At 40.7% G+C, this 17,937-nt stretch overlaps 2 protein-coding genes and 1 non-coding gene across 3 annotated transcripts; 2 read left to right on the forward strand and 1 right to left on the reverse strand.

Moving 5' to 3' along the window:
• The first annotated feature begins 680 nt into the window (after positions 1-680).
• LOC109469091 lies at positions 681-1,939 on the forward strand. Its single transcript, XM_019767475.1, has 2 exons — positions 681-890; positions 1,106-1,939. Exons 1-2 carry the CDS (start codon positions 681-683, stop codon positions 1,763-1,765), a joined length of 870 nt encoding a protein of 289 aa, XP_019623034.1. The 3' UTR covers positions 1,766-1,939.
• A 70-nt stretch (positions 1,940-2,009) lies between these two features.
• LOC109469160 (intraflagellar transport protein 88 homolog) lies at positions 2,010-16,068 on the reverse strand. Its single transcript, XM_019767568.1, has 27 exons — positions 15,889-16,068; positions 15,552-15,668; positions 15,267-15,327; positions 14,992-15,061; positions 14,727-14,811; positions 14,502-14,510; positions 14,208-14,312; positions 13,536-13,753; positions 12,397-12,506; positions 12,101-12,222; positions 11,829-11,899; positions 11,552-11,638; positions 10,486-10,585; positions 9,370-9,456; positions 9,048-9,117; positions 8,546-8,662; positions 8,267-8,375; positions 7,790-7,940; positions 7,294-7,409; positions 6,791-6,843; positions 6,533-6,598; positions 6,221-6,327; positions 5,138-5,201; positions 4,112-4,129; positions 3,479-3,625; positions 3,006-3,193; positions 2,010-2,857 (listed from the first exon to the last, which is right to left on the reverse strand). The coding sequence occupies exons 1-26, from the start codon at positions 16,033-16,035 to the stop codon at positions 3,066-3,068; spliced, it is 2,535 nt and encodes an 844-aa protein (XP_019623127.1). The 5' UTR covers positions 16,036-16,068; the 3' UTR covers positions 2,010-2,857; positions 3,006-3,065.
• A 1,461-nt stretch (positions 16,069-17,529) lies between these two features.
• On the forward strand, positions 17,530-17,647 carry Trnal-caa. Its single transcript has 2 exons — positions 17,530-17,567; positions 17,602-17,647. It is a non-coding gene; the product is annotated as a tRNA-Leu (tRNA).
• Positions 17,648-17,937: the final 290 nt, after the last annotated feature.

Genomic DNA, 17,937 nt, shown 5'->3' on the forward strand with positions numbered 1-17,937 from the left:
AAAGATGGAGGACTATTATGGCAATGTTCTCCCTACAATATCTTGGTTTCAAAGACTTTTAAGGGCTTTTATCTCAACAAAATTCAGATTATCTACAATAGTCCGGAGGGTACCAAAGACAATGTCAAGTACAACGTACCAAAGCGGACGTGGCGCGCATTCCTGTGTGGAATTCTTACACGTTGTTCTTCCCTTCCATGCACACTCGCTATCTTGGAACGGCGTGGTACACACACTTGCACCTGTTAATAATGAGTAAGATTTGAATAATGTAATTAGGTCTATATTAGATTGACAGCAGTCCAATAGACAGGGACCAATCATTCAAGCCTGAAAAATGATTTCATTCTGATTTTTATCTTAAGAATTTGATCCTGATTTTCCCTATATCATTCAACTTCACGAATCAAGTGCACACCATGATAATTTTCAATAAATCAATTTTCAATAAATCATCTTTGTTTGCAGATTTTATTGCCCTCGCTCGTTCTACTTGCCTTTATTCTGCAACGACCATTGTTCGAAAAGTTGTTCTGGAACCGCAATACTCCCGGTGTTCCAGACTAGCAACGGCGTTCGATGCGGTTTGTTTACATTCTCGACTGACTCCGCGAGCGACGGACGCACCTTGAGCTGCTCCTCCCCTCAGTCCATATAGTTGAGAAATTTTCTGAGACAAGATGTCCAGACGACGTGGCCGGCGAAGGTTCCGGCGGTCTCGGGCTCGAGCCGCTACTTTCCCCACGTTCCCGGCCTCTGCTGTCCCCGCTGATCCACAGTACGGACGGCGGCGGCTGCTGACTGCCGTGCCCGCTGAGCCACAGTACGGACGGCGGCGGCTGCTGACAGTAGCTGTGATCTCGGTGTTGGTCCTGGTGGCTGTGACGACGGTGAGATTTCTACTTCATCACTTCACTTTATCCATATTATCATCGACCAATACAGATACTGATATGTCTACGTTACACTACTTTCATCCAGCTAATTTGAGAAAGTTTAGACGATACTTCAAAGACGATTTTAGACTCTTTAGAGATTTCCCCAAGTCAAATAACGATGGATGGATACTATGCTGTATTACTATGGAAGAATGTGTTTATTTCAGGTAGTCGCTCTGACTATCACTGTGCAGTCCTGGCCAGACACCCCTGGAGATGAGACTCCGGTCAAACTCCCCCCGTACCGAGCCTGGGGATATCGCCGAGCGGGAGTCGATTCCACCGATCCCGGCAAGACCACAGAGCACGTTCCCGACGACGTGATCACAACTGATTCTCCTCCAACCAACGGTCCCACGACTCCTTCCACAGACCAGGTGAAGACCGTCCCAGACCAGACTGACACGCCCGGATTTGACGACTGGGATTTCCTGAGTGGAGAGAAGCACTATGATGGCAACATCCCGGTGAGACGCCGCATTGAGGAAAACGGGCTTGATCCTTCCGAGGACGTGGAACCACCAGATGAGACCCCGGCGACTGAGTCTACCGAACCGAAGCTGAAACCGGACGCTTCTGTGGAAACCCAAGCGAAGGGCGACCTGAGAAACACGACGAATATGACTGCGGTGGACAATGTGCTCATCCTGAGTACTACAGAACTAAACCTGTACCTCAGCTCCGTCATGAACACAAACATGACAAGTCGGGAGAGGAGGCACCGCGTGATCAGGCGGATCAAACGCGTCCAGACCGTGGCGCTAGTGGTGGTGGGACTGTTAGTGGCCGGCTCGCTGGCACACAACCTCATGGCACAGATCACGTAGAGAGAACAGTTCCACAGGAACGTTTGTTGACTGTTATGTCGACATGTTCCTGATGAAGTTAGACTTCGCAGACCAACGATTCTCTGTTCCTTTTAACATTACCCATGCCAACATGACCTGTGTGTGAAAGGTGTTCAGCACCAAGGACAGGTGTTTAAGTGTGTAGTTTCATATACGCATCAAATACCATAAAACTTATATCACCCTTTAAGACAAATGACAATGTTGACAGCCTTGTAGTTTCATCTGTCATACCATACTTTATTGGCAAGTCATCAACAAAACATCTACTTTAGTTTGGAACTTTGGATACATATACAATGCCCATTATAAGAGAATAATATGCTCAATACTTTTGGTAATACATGTACATTGTATATACATGCAAATCAGCCACTTACCTATCTAGCATACTGTAAACATTATTTCGTGCTCACTGTTTTACCATTGAGAAGTGTACATGTACCACAGTGAGAAAGTGCTAAAGATCAGTAACAATTTTTTGACAATAAGAATGAAATGCCAAATGGTTTTAGTCTACTGCCAGTAGACAAAGTGTACAAATGTTCAGATGTACATCTATCCTAATGACAGCTTGTAAACAGTACCCCAGGAACTGTAATAGAATATATAGATTTAGACTACTGTCAAGCCTGTACTAGTGATCACCTCTAGCTACATGACAAAAACTATGGAGTTAGCTCCATGCAACAACCTAGTCATTGTAGCCACTTTTTGTTAGTCCCTTAGATTCTTTTTCCTGTTGACGTTCACATCATGAAGCTTGCCAATAGAGACCCCTTGTTTAATGTGACCATTTTTTCTTCTTCAAATTTCTTGAATGGTGAATAGATAAATTTGTTCTGCTCATTTTAGAATTTGCTGAGACCTCCTGCACATAAGAAGAACAAAGTAATGAAAACATTTCCTGAAATATGCTATTCTTCAGCATACAATGATAGTGCATGGGCCACCCAAAATACAGCTTCTATAATGACATCTATAAGTAGTATAAGATCATTTTTATGAGGCGTCACAGATACATACTTTCTTATGCAAATCTATGGAACTTTATGCACAGTCTATAACTAGTTACAGACTTAAAAGAGTGGACTGGTGTAACAGCCAACCAGATGGCCAGACTGGCGGAGGACCGCCAGCAGTGGAAGAACTTGGCCAAACATCATGCTGCCCCGACGGCTGACTAAGCTATGGGAGAGAGTGCGAGTGCTATAACTAGATCTATGCAGGATAATAATATATCTAGTATGTAGTATTGCTGAAGCGCCTGTTCCAGGCTCTAGTCCGGCAGCAGGTCGTCTCCCAGTTCTTCATCCCCAAACTCGTCCTCCGGCTGCTGGCCTCGCTGTCGGGCTGCCGTCTTAGGCCGCTCTGCTGCCGCGCCCAGGGGGTCAACATAGGAGGCATCTGGGGGGCACAATACATGATCTTGTAGTGATGATCTTTATTCATTTGGTAATTCAGCAGTTTTAAACTATGTAAAATAAATGTCAGCCACATAGTAAAGCACACCAGTTAGACCCAATTCTAGTTTAGTAACCTTGCATAGACAGTTGGTTTCTTGCAAATCCTTCTGAAGAAAATGTGACTTCTAGAAGTGTCACTGTTCATATTCTACTCATTTAATTTCTAGAGGAAAATGTTGACGAAAATTTAAGAGCAAACAACACACAAACTGTGTCCTACACATACCGACTTCCCTCCTGGTGGCTTCATAAGGCTCGTTGGAATCCGGGAGTCTCATCCGCCCACTGCCGCTGCGAGCACTGCCGCCACGGGACGCGCTCCCCGCACGGGCGCTGCCTCCTCTACTGCCCCCGCTACCGCCTCGACCTGAGTCTACACCAGTATGGAAAACATACCCTTATCACTATCAGACCATTCTATGCACAAGAAAAGGCAACATATATTTTCTAACACAAGTCCTAATAATAGCAACTCTTACAGTCATGTGAAAGAAATATTAAATCAATTTGCAGTGTATTCAGAGCTTGGAGTGTAGAATGGTGACATAAAAAAACATTGCACAAGACAAACTAACATTAAACAGATATCACCTGTAAACAGGGTACATATCTTTAGGTGACTTAACTCTAATGTAGCTGGCTTAAATCTAATAAATAGCGATTGATTTCTAATATAATAACTTGCTTTGCTTTATATCAATATGGATGGATGTTGCATGCATGATGAAAATTGATGAATTATTGTCAGAAAATGATTTGGTGATTTTTAAGCACTGATTTGAATCACGATGGATTAATGGTGGGACCAGAAACGATCAATTATGACGTTCTGGCCGAGCGGGATGGTTGCCATAGTTACCTGCAGAACTGGCCCTGTCTGCAATGTTACAGGCAGAAAAACACCCATGTTAGCACCAGGCAGGCATAACACTGCATATGACACGGCTAGGGGCTTGGTTAGACTTATACTTAAAGGCCCTTATTGTAAGATCAGCAACATTCAAATGATATTCTTTTAGGACAAACATATTGCACAATGAATTGCTATCAACCAGAAATAAGTTTTGAAAAGACTAGTCTATTATGTAGTTGTTGTTGATACATAGCTACGATGAGAACTTTTGCACAATGTATAAAAGTAAACCCCAAAAATTTTTGCAAAGATTTACATTATGAATATTATAGTTGTGATCAAGACTTTGTTTACATTGACCAAAGAAAAACTTAGGGTAAACAAACTTTTTTGCACAGCTCATAATGATGTTTCTTTTAAAATTTTTATCATATTGTTCACATTAAAGTGAGTGACAAGAAATACTGGATATTCAAGTTGCATCAGAAACCTTACATAGGGGCCTTTAAGAGAGTACCAAGTTGAGATTATTGTATTATTGTGAAGCATGAAGAGAAAACTACCTTTATGCTTCAATCCTACAAGCAGACCATGCAGGAAGGAGAAAAGCATAAATACAGATCATTGAAGGTGATGCAGAAGATTAAGTCAAAGATAAACTTCAAGTTCTGCAAAGTTTGGTTAAGTGTTAACATCACAGAAACAAATCGTAAACTTTAAAGTGTTATTCAAAAACAGCGGCTTATTGAATAGTACTTAGCAAAATAAGCAAGCCAAGCCCCTTAACAAAAAAAAGTTAGCATTGGACTTTAGTTGGCAATATTAAGGAAAGGTTTTAATTAGAGGAAAAACTTAAAGGAAATTACATGTACAAAATTGAAGAACTTCCTGTAGCAGTAAACCTAAAGATTTTCTTCGTTCTTTAATGAGTGTATAAAAAGTTTTCCATCTACTACATCATTCTTTTAGTATTGTAAAATTTTCTCCAATCAAATTGTTGAAATGACATGCTGTATGTAACGATGTACGCACCACTTCCGGCGCTGTGTTCACGGATACCACGCCCGCTGCCACGCCGAGACCCGCTACTGGCACGCTGAAATAAAATACACCAAGAAACAAACAAAATTTAACTCTGTGTCAAACAATTTCCATCATGATATAAGTTTTAAATCATATCTTATAGATAACACCAAGAGACCCTTTTTTTATTTTGTACAATTTCATGATTAGTAATGTTAGATTACAATATACACTGGGAACATGCATGTGTTAGTACCCATCATGCAGTGCACCCGACTTCCCATGAACCACTGGGTGATTAGTGAGAAAAGCCGACTCACTTCTCCCCGAGGAGAGCCGTCCTGCTGGAAACAGACAGACAACACTTAACACACACCACACAGGGTGGGGAGGGGAGGGAGGCAGACTGTGAGGGGAGGGGGGCGAAATGGGAGGAGGAGTCTTACTGTAAAGTCATTGACTTTTGCAGTGGTTTGTCATTGGTGGGAGGGGCATAAAAATACATTGGTGTAAAAAATGCAGTCGACTTCTTTCTGGTTTGGAGCTTCTTTGATTGAAGCCTGTAAAATTGATCTAGACTCGTGCACTTTTCCTTTCCAGTTCTATGAACATTCCCCTCTTTTACTGATTGATCATAAACTTTTGCTCCCCTCCATCCCAAAATACTCCCCATGGAACAACATGCAGAATCATGATTCTCTGAATTAGGATATGGCAATGACAGAATCATGCTTATATCCTTGACAATTAGTCTTTTGCAGAAAAATGGGTGACCTAAAAATGTGGAGATGAAACAGAAGACTTTATGTGACACTCTACAATGTACATGTATGTTGCAGGGTTAACAAAATATCAAGTCGCTAATAGTCATGATGCTATATTAGGTTTGGGTTAATACACATTAATTTAAAACTGGAACAGACATCAGCTCTGTAAAATTATATATAAACTAAGAAGTAAATAATTTTCTTGCTCATTGCCAAATTTTAATTCCAGCATTTTTCAATGTTTGACATAAAACATTACATAAGTGAGTACTAACACAAATATGCAATGGCTTTTATAGCCTTTAACTGTGTTATGAAACATTACCTGTTCTCTCAGCTCACGAGCCTTCTCTGCCTTCTTCAGTTTGGTGGCGTAATCCTGGGCCTCCTTCAGTCCAAGGTCGTTACAAAGTCGCACCAGGAAACGTAGACCTTGCGAAAAAAGATTTTCATGTTATGTGATATCAAAAGTACTAAGAATACTGGGTTTTCTCATGGTTATCAATAAGTCTGTCAATCAACTTCTAACTGATGTGTTATTTTCAAAGAATAATTGGCAGACTTATAGTAATTTAATCCCAAATATTAAATCCACTGAAAGATACTTTCATCATCACTTTGATAAGAGTTAACTTACATTCAACATTCTCAGGGAATTTACTGTGGATTTCCTTGTAGGTCTCAAGAGCCTGCTGGTAGTTACCTGGAAAGAAAGAGAAATAATCATATTAATCATACAAAAGAATCTTCCTGGACCATACGTGAAAGATTTGATCACAACATACAAATTCTACATATGTCCACATTATGAAGCACAGATCACAAATGTGAGTTTACAGTCCTTTGTCAAGTCGCTGACAAGTTTACTAAAAGTGTCCTAAAACAAGATCCTCACCACTTCTCCTGTGACAACTGGCCACCATCAGCTGCCATTTCACCTGGCTAGGTCTGCAGAAAAACAACCATCATAAACAACAGATGTACGTCTATGCAGTTATCTGTATCAATCAATGACATGTACATCAAATTTCAACTAGTCTTTTGCAATCATTGCATGTGCATGCATTATTATTAATATTCATGCCATCTTTATCTACAGGTTGATACATGTAAGTATGAGGCCCTCACTCAGCAAATTCTGCCAAAGAACCATAGAATGGTGACCTCTCACACAATTAAATTACAATATCTCTTACATTATACAAGGTTTTGTACATTGAAAATTGCACACTATGCATTGTTCAATCCTATTTCAAAAATAAGGCCTAGGCAAACTATATTACACTGTCACAGTAGTATCTAGTACCCTTAGTCTGGTTCTCCCCTCAGTACACACAGATAGTGCTGATGTAGTGGTAACATACACTACTGATGAATAAAACCTGGTCCAGTACTCACTGAATAACTGCAGCTCGTTCGAAGTAGTGGATAGCCTTCTCACAGAACTGGGAGTCTATGTAGTAGGCACCCAGCCACTCTATTATCTCAATGTTGGAGGGGAAATATCTGAAGGACTGGAAAGAAAAACACAAACTCAGAACACCTGTAGAGGAACTGTTGTAAGTAATGTTGAAGCACACAATACTGCAGAATTGTTACTGATGATGTTGTCTTCATGTAGATCTCCAACTTTTTCAGTTCAGTTCAAAATCAACTAATATGTACACAGAAATTGCTACATGGAATTTGTTGAATGTTACAAACAATAATAATAAAAGTACTTTTAATACCCCTCAAAAAAAATTTTCTGCTAAATTTTCCTCAACATGTACACCTAACAGGTATGGAATTATGTATTCTGTAACCTATGATTTGCCAAAAATTGCCAAGACCACAAATAATGAAAGATCCCTTTATGTGCTTCTCATTTCTTCTGTCAATCCCCCAGCCTTACCTCGTAGTGGTACTGGAAGGCCTGAGTTTTGTCGCCCTCATTGTCGTAGATCTCTCCCAGTCGGGCCAGGATAAAGGCATCAGTAGGGACCACCCCTATAAGCTGCATGAACCATTCCGTTGCCTGCGCTGTGTCCTCAAGAAGGTCGTATCTGGCACTGGTCAAGGTCATATTCCACCCTTCTTAATTAGCCACGTTTTTATACATCTTCTAACCCGTGATGTGTATCTCTATCTGTACCTGTATAGCCCTTTGGCATAACATGCCAGCATGTATATCAAAAATAAAAAGTTAACATCATTCAAATCAAAGTCCTAAAATAATGTTACATTAAAGAACTAAATGTTAAAACAAAAACTCTCCATATCCAACCTCAAGCATTGTTTCAAACTATCTTAACCGTCTCCTTGCTACCTAACCCTATAACAAATACCTATGTGGTGCCAAATGGCCTGGCTTAGTAGGTTGAGAGGATACAGGTCAGCTATCTGGTAGATAACCTGGGCACTGTTCCTCAAGATGGCGTGTAACTTAAGGAAACAGTCCAAGGCATCTTCTAGACGTCCCAGCTTCTTGTAGGTCAGACCTGGGAGATATGGAACACAAAAGAGTTAAATCAAAATAACAAGAGAGATCAAAGATCATTCCAATCCAATCAGTTCATTCATCCTACTTCAATCCAGTCAATCAATCAATCCAATCCAATCCAATCAACCCAATAATTGTTAAGTGTTTGAATTTAGAACAATTGCTGACCTAAATTGTAGAGAGCCTCAGTACAGGTAGAGTCATTCCGTAGTGCCTCCTGGTAGAACTCCCGAGCTCGCTCATGTTCACTCTGCATGAACACACAGTTCCCCTTGTTCACCAGGGCTGGAGGTAATGATAAAGAAAAGGTGAGGAAAATTTTAAACAGAAAGGCTGGCACACACAAAAATTGGACTGTATCTAAAAGACTGTATTATTCAAATATGTTCAACAATAGTATAATACAGCCTGGGCAATGAAACACTACTAACTTTAGTTTGAAAGCAAGCTGCTAGAGGACCTAAAACAAAATCTGTTATTCCTCATGGCCAAGGCATACCCTCCAGGAAAAGCACAGCATGAAAATCTAATCAATATCTTTACACAGCACACAATGAAAGATGGTGAAAACAATGAATATTCAATGATTTCTAGTTTTGGTAATGACTAGAATGAAGCAGAAATTTTCTTGTGTATCACAATAACGCAAACACCTGTGTTTCCAACTCACCTGAGGGGTTGTACCTGTCTGCTGTCATGGCAACCTCAGCGTACTTGTCTGCCTGGCCAATCTCATTCTCCTACAGATGTAACAACCACAGATCTCATGTGAGTCATTCTGCTACTTATACTCTATATATTCATGTAGATAATAGAACATAAAATCTGACATTTTTTACTTCTCGGAAGTATGTTGAATTTTTGTGACAGTCACGTTCACAGTCTTTCAGGTTTTTGTGAAAAATTTTACAGTTGACATACAGCTTACGGATTACAACAGTAACTGTTACTTTATGTCTTCATGCTTCTTGAGAAAGTTTCCTTAGATTTACCAAGAAGTACAGGAATGAGAGGTTGGTGGCAGCAGTGGAGGCCACCTTGGAGTCCTTCTTCTCAAACGACTTGAGTGTTTCAACAGCCTAAAGCAAGGGAAAGTTCATATTATAAATATACCAGCGCAAACACTTCAAGTTTCTACTGTCAAATTTAAACATAGAATGGCAGACAAATGCCATATCATTCAAACTGAAAACTGTCAATTATATAGTGTATATATTATGTATAATCAAGTTAAATGCTGTCAACAAGTTACTACATGTAGTTCTGTCTTGAAAGATTATAACTTGACTGTAACAGGTCAAAATTTTTTAAACAAGTTAGAGAAGAAGTGAAAGAACTAGTTGGGTGGGGAAACAGACAACATGCACAGTTGGTTCAAAATAAGTGTATGCTCTAATGTGCTAATGTGAGTAACGTGCAGCTTTAAAATCCTGGCCTGAACATATTCCAATTCTTAACTACATGTATAATATACAGTACAGTTTTTAGTATGCTTTTGCTAGTGCTTCGACCAATATCTACATTGTAGCTTATGTATCTGTGTCCATCAAGCGACTTCTTCCTAATTGTAGCAAGCAGTTAGAAGACAAAATCGAAGGCAGGCAAGGCTTCAACTGATGTACACAAGGCATTATCATTTGTCATGCAACTTTCTTGTATGACAGAACCTAATGGGTACAAAACGGAGTCATTAGACACAGTGGGAACACCAGAAATATCACACAGATACACATAGTATTTTTCTCTCCCTCTTCTGAAAAATACGGGTATGTTGGATATATCACGTATGATAATAGGTCTTTTCATGCAGGCAACATGATTGTCACATTGTCATGCTTCTAAGATGTTATTTTGGCTCTGTAACTTCCTCCTTCTGTCTTGGTTTGGAACATCATTTGTCTAGTTTACTAAATTAAATCATAATGATGACAGAAAATGTAACTCTTCATGTCAGGAGGGAAATTCTAGTAGAATAATGACAGTTCAGAGGTCAGAGTTGAAAAATTAAGGAAAAGACGTCCAAAGGCTGAAATGGAAGGAAAGGGTCATCAGGCCTGTCAATGAAAGGTCGGGAAGGGTCGGGGGTTAAAGGTCAACCACCACCACACCTGGTTGAAGTCCTTCTGCTTCAGGTACATGATGGCTTTGTTGATCTCAAGGTCGTTGGCCATCTCAAGGAAAGTGGACGTCTTCACCTGCTCAACACACCTGGGAACACAGGTGAGAATCATGGTAACGTAAGGTCAACAACCTCAAGGTCATTGGGCATCTCAAGGTCACTGGCTGCATCAAGGTCAGTGTTCATCAGGAAAACGGACGACTTCACCTGCTCAACACAGCTGAGAATACAGGTTAGAATCATAAGTTAAACGACTTCAAGGTCGTTGGGCATCAAGGTCAAAGTCTGCCTAAAGGTCATCTCCATAAAACTGCATGATCGACACCTATTTCCTGAATAAGAAAGGGTAAAGATGACAAACATTTGTCGTCAGTTCGTGGGAACATGTGATGGTCTCCTATTCCACCAGATCGCCATGTGTGTGAGTGTGTGAATGTGTGGTGTGCCGCGGTGACGTAAAGCAACGACAGTGGCCGCGTGGGAGCGACTGTGCTTCGTGTTAGTCACAACACCCCACCGTCACCCATCCCGAATGACAACCAACGAGCAGAGAGCTACGGTGAGCAAACCTCTTCCAGGTTCTTCCTGCGCAGGTAGGTCATGGCCTTGTGCATTTCGAGCTCCTGAGCGAGCTCACAAACCAGAGAGTGTTTCACATGGTCCACACACCTGCAGCAGAAACATACAGTCATTCTCGCCCGCAAAATGCTTCAAAATCTTTTCCAAAACACAGACTCAACATGAGATACTTTAAACATCTTGTTTTTGAAAATCATGATGCTAGAAATCTGGAATGATTTAAAAAAATCATATATCACCTTCAAGTTAAAATCTAATCAACTGCATTTAACTACTGTATCATCAAACTCTAGTGCATTACAACTCTATAATTTGGTATTAAGCATATATTATATTTGTTGCCAATAAAATGATTTTCTAGCTACATGTAGTCTTTATTACATTATAGGAGAGACAGAGTCTTTGATTTTTATGTATTGCAGAACAGAAATCAAAGACACATGATGACATATGTCCTGTACAGAGACAATATTTACCAGTCATAACCAGCTGCAAAGGAGCTCTCGATGGCAGGGGCGATCACCTTAGCTGCTGCCATGATGCACTTCTCAGCGTACGTTTTCCTAGAGGAGACATCAAGATAGAAAATCATCTATCTATTCAATGTATTTCCTGAAGAAGTTTTCTATATAGTGACTACAGGTGTTGTCAATATTTTGTTGAAACACCTCAGGTGCTGTCTGGGTCTCCTTTATATCACTGTAACAGTTACTGTCACAATGTCAGAAGGAAGAAATTTCAAGAAGGACTTACTTTTCTCTCTCCATCTGCCTCAAGGTGTCATTCCTTATCACCTCCAGGATCATGTTGTAATGTTTGTCATCCTGGGGTGGTGGGTAAAAAAAATGGGGTTAGACAACTTTTCATGTATTCTAACACCACTTCTGTTCATAAACGTATCACTGTACAACCTGTATTGGTTGTACAGGGATCCATTGAGAAATCTATACATTATAATGACATATAAAAATCTCATGGTATAGATAAGGCATGCTGAAATAGATTTTACAAAGTTTGGTACATACAGGATGTGGCAGATATTTGTCCTCGTCATCGATGTTAAGCGCACAGTTCAGCAGGCGTTGGAACGTCTTCTTCATTTTCTCACGATCCCCCAGCGCAAAGTAACACAGGATGAGGTTAAAACCTGGAGAGAGAAAGTCACAGTTACTTCACATCTTCACCAGCATAATAAAAATTAGGTATCATTATCAAATTACTTGTAATTCTAACTAATTATTACATTTCACTCAGGACTGATAAACAGGGAGATACTTTCTGGTCATATGTACAGTTAATAGCAGTAAGAAAATTGACTTACCAGATTTGAAGTCAGGTTTTTCATTCATGACATGTTCCAGGGTGGTGACTGCATCTGAGTACTGCCCCATACGGATGAACACCAGCGCAATGTTCTGCATGATACGTGCCCTAAACAATACAAAGCATTTCACAATTATAGGTACATAAGCCACTCAAGCAAATCTACACTTGGGAACTGTTCATGAACAGAGAGTCCTAAACAACCACTGTGTTTGGACTAAGGTTATTAAGAATTCAAATAACTATTCAGAAACCATTGCCAGTTGCTTTCATTTCATAGCTGGTGACAGTCAATAAAATACAATAAACCCAGTAGTCTAGTCATACTTACCAAACTCGACAAAGTGCCCATTACCATATCCCCCTAGTTAGAACGTCCGTAGCCCAAATGAGTGTAAAATATAAATGTATAACTACTTGGAATAATCTCCCGCTCCACCTAAAATGTTTAACATCAATAATTAGCTTTAAACGAAATCTTAAAAATCACCTACTTTTCTTTCCCACCGACATTTGATATCTTATTACTTTGATTTCATCTGTATAAGTTTGAATTTCTTTTTAAAATTCATTAATTTTTTTCTTGAGTTGTTGCTTCAATTCTGCCAATGTCTGTACTGTAGTTAAAGTTCTGTTAACCTATGTTCTAACATATCATTTCTAATTAGCGTTATTTATCAATCACTTTTGTTATTCATTGTTACTATTTGTTTTGTTACCATTATCATATTGATCATATTGATCAAATTTATTAATTACTTATTGTCATTTATTATTACCATTTGATTTGTTAGCATTATTTCAGTTGTTAATTAATTTTGTCGGGGAAGATCCCAGACAAGCCACTATGGCTTCATATCTTTCCCCAGCATTTTATTTTATTGTCAGTAATATGTTCATTTTATTGTTCTTAAATATATGCGAACCAATAAACAAACAAACAAACAATGACCAGTGCAGGTTAGGAGCAGGTAGACATCAGAAATACCTGCACGGGTTCAATTATTACCTGGATTAACCTGCATATGCAGGTGGTATTTCCAGCCCTGTCTCCAAATAAAATTCAACCTGATGTGGTAAATTTTAATAGGTAATAAAAATCTTTGCAACAATCGTATCATTTTCCATTATTCCCACCTCATCTCCTTGTGTGCGGTTGGCACCTGGTCCAGCGCCATGCGGTAGAACTTGATGGCCTTGGCGTAGTTGCGCTGTTTGAAGTAGATGTTACCCATGTTGACGCGCAGACGGCCGGCGTTGCTGAACATCTTGTTCTTCACGATGACCGTGTACGTGTTCAGCGCCTCATTGTACATCTCGTTAGCTGCGTATTGATTGGCCAGGTTGAAGAGGACCTGAGAAAGCAAAAGATTATGGTTCAAGCTACTTCAGAATCTGTTTTGACTTTGAGAACCATTTTAAAAGTCTACAACATTTTTGGAAAAGTTACTAAAACAGCATATACATGTACGAAAAATTCTTCATTGCTAGGAAGGAAAGCAAGACAGAAGAAAGGGAAAAAATGGAAAAAGAGATTTCAATTTAGTTTAGAAGACAGAATGCTATGTATAGTATTAACAGGTTCATTGTACTAGAAAAATCCCCCTTTGGAACACACACCATGGACTACAGCTTAATGCTCTGTTCAAAGGACTACGACCCTTTCCAGTAGCATGAATGTCCCAAGCAACAACAGCCGGGATTCGCACTCCCAACCTCTTGGTCTAGAGGCAGGGTCACTGACCACTGCACTATGCAAGCTACCCTATAATAAAAAAGTTAACAACAACTGTGATTCAGATTACTTACGGAGTAGGTGAGATCCAGGTTGATCTGTTCGCCGGACGCCAGCTGTTCACGTTGTCGGACCAGCTGTCTCTCCTGACGTCCTGCCTCCTTCGCCTTCTCTAGCGCCTGATTGGTCGAGAGGACAAGAACCGTGTTTTATACACGAAGAGGGAAGATTGGTGTCTAAACAAGTCTTATTCCCCAAAAGTGCTCCGTTCAGAATAATTTGTACCAGTCAATTGCAACCAGCACTCTACCTGCTAGCTTATTGCACCAGTTATCAAGCAAAGAGAATGTGCAGTTGTATTTACTGACAAGGCTGAACTCTGTTGTACTATTGGCCATGTGTGTACAGCGTTTGTCACATGTATACATCACAGGTGTGTCTGTATGTATCACATGTACTATGTATGTATCAAATGTGTACTTAATAGAGTGTTGACCATGTGTGCATCATGAGTGTACTATGAGTGTCACATGTATTTACCATGTGTGTACCAGGTATGTTCTAGGTATGTACCAAGTGTGTACTTACCAGACTGAATCCCCCCGACTGTTAGCCATGCAGCTTTCTTCCACAAGCTCCATCACCTTCTTCTCTAACTGTTTCACCTTCTCCTCAGGGCTGGGCATTGGAGGGAATATTATCACCATTTTAATATTAAGATATATGTATGTAACTTAAAAAGTAATAAACTGGCTATTCAGTTGAAACTAGCTTCACTGCACTGTTCTGTCATTTTCCTTCTTTTTTTAATTCTACATTTTTGTTTTTAAATCTTGACAGAAATGTTTCTGCACACACCTGTCTTCTGCCTTAGCCTCCAGTGGAGGTGCTGGTCCCTTGGCCTGGTTCAGAGGGTCAAACTGCATACCTGTAATGTAAACACAATCACCTTTATCTACACCTGACAGCTTCAGACAGGTAACTGAAAATGTCACACACCTGTGTTCACCTGTCTACATAATACAACAGTCCATAGGGCAATGTTACAAATGATTTAAGTTTTAGTAGCAAAATTCAGGAAGAGATTATTCTACGGATAGAACAGAATATAGAAGCTGACCACCCCTCTTTACCTCGTGGTGCAGACGAGTACCCAGCTGCTCGCACTGCTGTCATGGGCCGTGCCACTCCATCCTAGGGGGACGAAGAAAATGTGTAAAATATCACATACCAGTCACAAAAAGCACTACAACAGGACTGGAAAGTAGTGAAGTTTGATGGTAAAAAAATATAACTCAACATTTAGATGATTTCCACCACCATGTTCATCAGCAGATGGCATTGGCAATACATGTATTTCAATATACAAGTAGCAATTTACTTTCTTACATTTATACGTGGTACTACTGTCTACTGACCTGTGCTCCCGTAGTCGGCCGTCCCATAGACGACACCATGCCAGTCTTCATACGCTGTGCTGCAGTACCCAACGGTCGTGGACCTGCGCCTAGCACAGGCTTCACAGATGCAGTCGGCTGAAATAAACAGGAGGCTGATCATGATCTCTTATGACTACATAGAGGTCTTTGTAACAAAGAAAGTATTTAACACTAGTCTACAACTATGCTAACATCTCTAGTGACCAATACAGATATAGGTGAGGATGAGGAACCCTTTGCAAGAAATTGAAGAATAGTGCTAGAAATTACACATTTAAACTCTATGACATTGAAAACATTGCAAAGTGTCCCCTACCGGTGGCCGTCGTCCATGGCTGGTTTTGACCGCTTGTTGGAAACCTTCGTCGTTATCGATGTCTTCGTCAAACTGCGGGTTGTAGTCGTTGTAGCCGGAGTAGATGTCATCCTCGTCCTCCGGCACCAGGTGCACATTCCGCATCATCTTGGGACCTTGAAGTTTATCTCTTAAAACGTACAAAAAGTAACGTTATTATACTGGAGTAGAATCTTCGTCCATGCGTCACGATTACCGAAGCGCGACCGAAAGCTCTCCGATTATAACCGGAAAGGCTACCGAGCGTTCCCGACGGCGGTAGCGGACATTCCCGACTATATCCAAGATGGCCGCCAGCTTGTGCGACTAGCAATTTTACTACTTTTCTGTCGCGCTGTGGAATATTTAGGCTGATCTAAACATCGGCAACCCGGCCAATTGTGGAGTTATATTGTAGGGAAGCTTGGGACAGCAAAAAAACGGGTCAAAAACGGAGCATCGTGCAGCCAACGGGAAATGTGCAGTTCTGCCAATGGATCTTTCCACGACTCTTGCTGAGGGTAATGCAATGTAAGCCCGAATCAAGAGTCGCCACGGCTAGCAGGAAACTAGCCGCGGCAACGACTGTTGCAGGACTTCTCTTGCTTGCAGGGTATCGCTTGCAGTCTTTTACATTGTTGTTAGGGCTAATGTAAAAGACTGCAAGCAAGAGAAGCCCTGCAACAGTCGCCGCGGCTAGCAGGAAACTACTGTAGACTTCAATTACGTTTGGGCTGCTCTTCTTCGTCAACTGACCGCGGATGATAACTTTATTTCACGACAAGTAGAATCTATAATTTGGGGACAGTAAAATGCAAGTTGCAATATTACAACGCGTTTCGTCATAGACATATTAAAACTTGAATGTGTGAGCTTAGCTCGCCCCCCTCCCCACCTGTCAATCTTAAAATTTCTCCGCGTTTTTTCGGTCCAAATCTACATTTGTGTCCTAAAATCTTTACCCCAATACGGTGATCTGGGTGATAACATTACAATGTTCCATGCACGCCGATATCCAACTTGAACTTACTTAGTTATTGCCTGGAAACCGCTCCCCTGATCAGAAAATGACAGTCTTCGCAGAAACTTTTCGAAGCTAGGTATTTCCCTTCCCGACGTTCCTAGCGGCTGTCTCTATGGTATCAATACACGGTACTGCAGCGACGTCTACAGACCAAATAATGTACTGCAGCCTCACACTCACGTGTCAAAAGCGACCTCTAGCAGGTGAAAGGAATTACGCAGCTAGATCGCTGCGTGTTGCATCACTGTTATAAAAGGTACGTGACTAGCCTGGCATAAACAAGCCATTTTAGAAGGAAAGGATGCGTTTTTAAATAGCTTTGGCGTTTTTCTAGAACTAAATGAGGGTTCACCGACTAGAAAAGCCCCTGGTTTTGTGTCATTACTGTGGAAAACGTCATCGCTGTTATATGGCTGTCATATATCCGATGCAAATCGTGTACAAATCGTTCTGAATATTTTACGTTTACTACGATCCATCCACATAACGCATTTAGATCACAAGAAAATATGTAACTAGATAGAATCAGCCTTTCCGGGCAACCATTGACGCTGGTCAACGTTTGATATCCCATTCAGTGAGCGACCACAGCATGAAATGTCAGGATGGCCGAGTGGTCTAAGGCGCCAGACTCAAGGGTGGAAGTCCCTTCCCAGCATTCAAAGCGAGGGTTCTGGTCCCCGAATGGGGGCGTGGGTTCGAATCCCACTTCTGACATTACTTTTTACACTGTCTTTTTATTGCAACTTGCATATATTTTTGGTCATACACAATTTAACATTTTGACACTTGATCGAAAACATCCATTCACCATTTTTTTTCAAGTAGCTCTAGGGGGGAAATCGTGTCATATTGTTTTGTTTACATACCATACAGTATGCCTGTATTTTAATACTTCAAAGTTACAATTAGAAATCAAATTACAAATTTCTGGATGTAGACAAAATGGGCCAAAACTCCATATTGGGATGTTAGCAATGAAGCGCACAACACTTTCTTGCTGCAGT

The sequence above is a fragment of the Branchiostoma belcheri genome, unplaced genomic scaffold, assembly GCF_001625305.1.
Source record: "Branchiostoma belcheri isolate BF01 breed outbred unplaced genomic scaffold, Haploidv18h27 scaffold20, whole genome shotgun sequence".
Taxonomy (NCBI): Eukaryota; Metazoa; Chordata; class Leptocardii; order Amphioxiformes; family Branchiostomatidae; genus Branchiostoma; species Branchiostoma belcheri.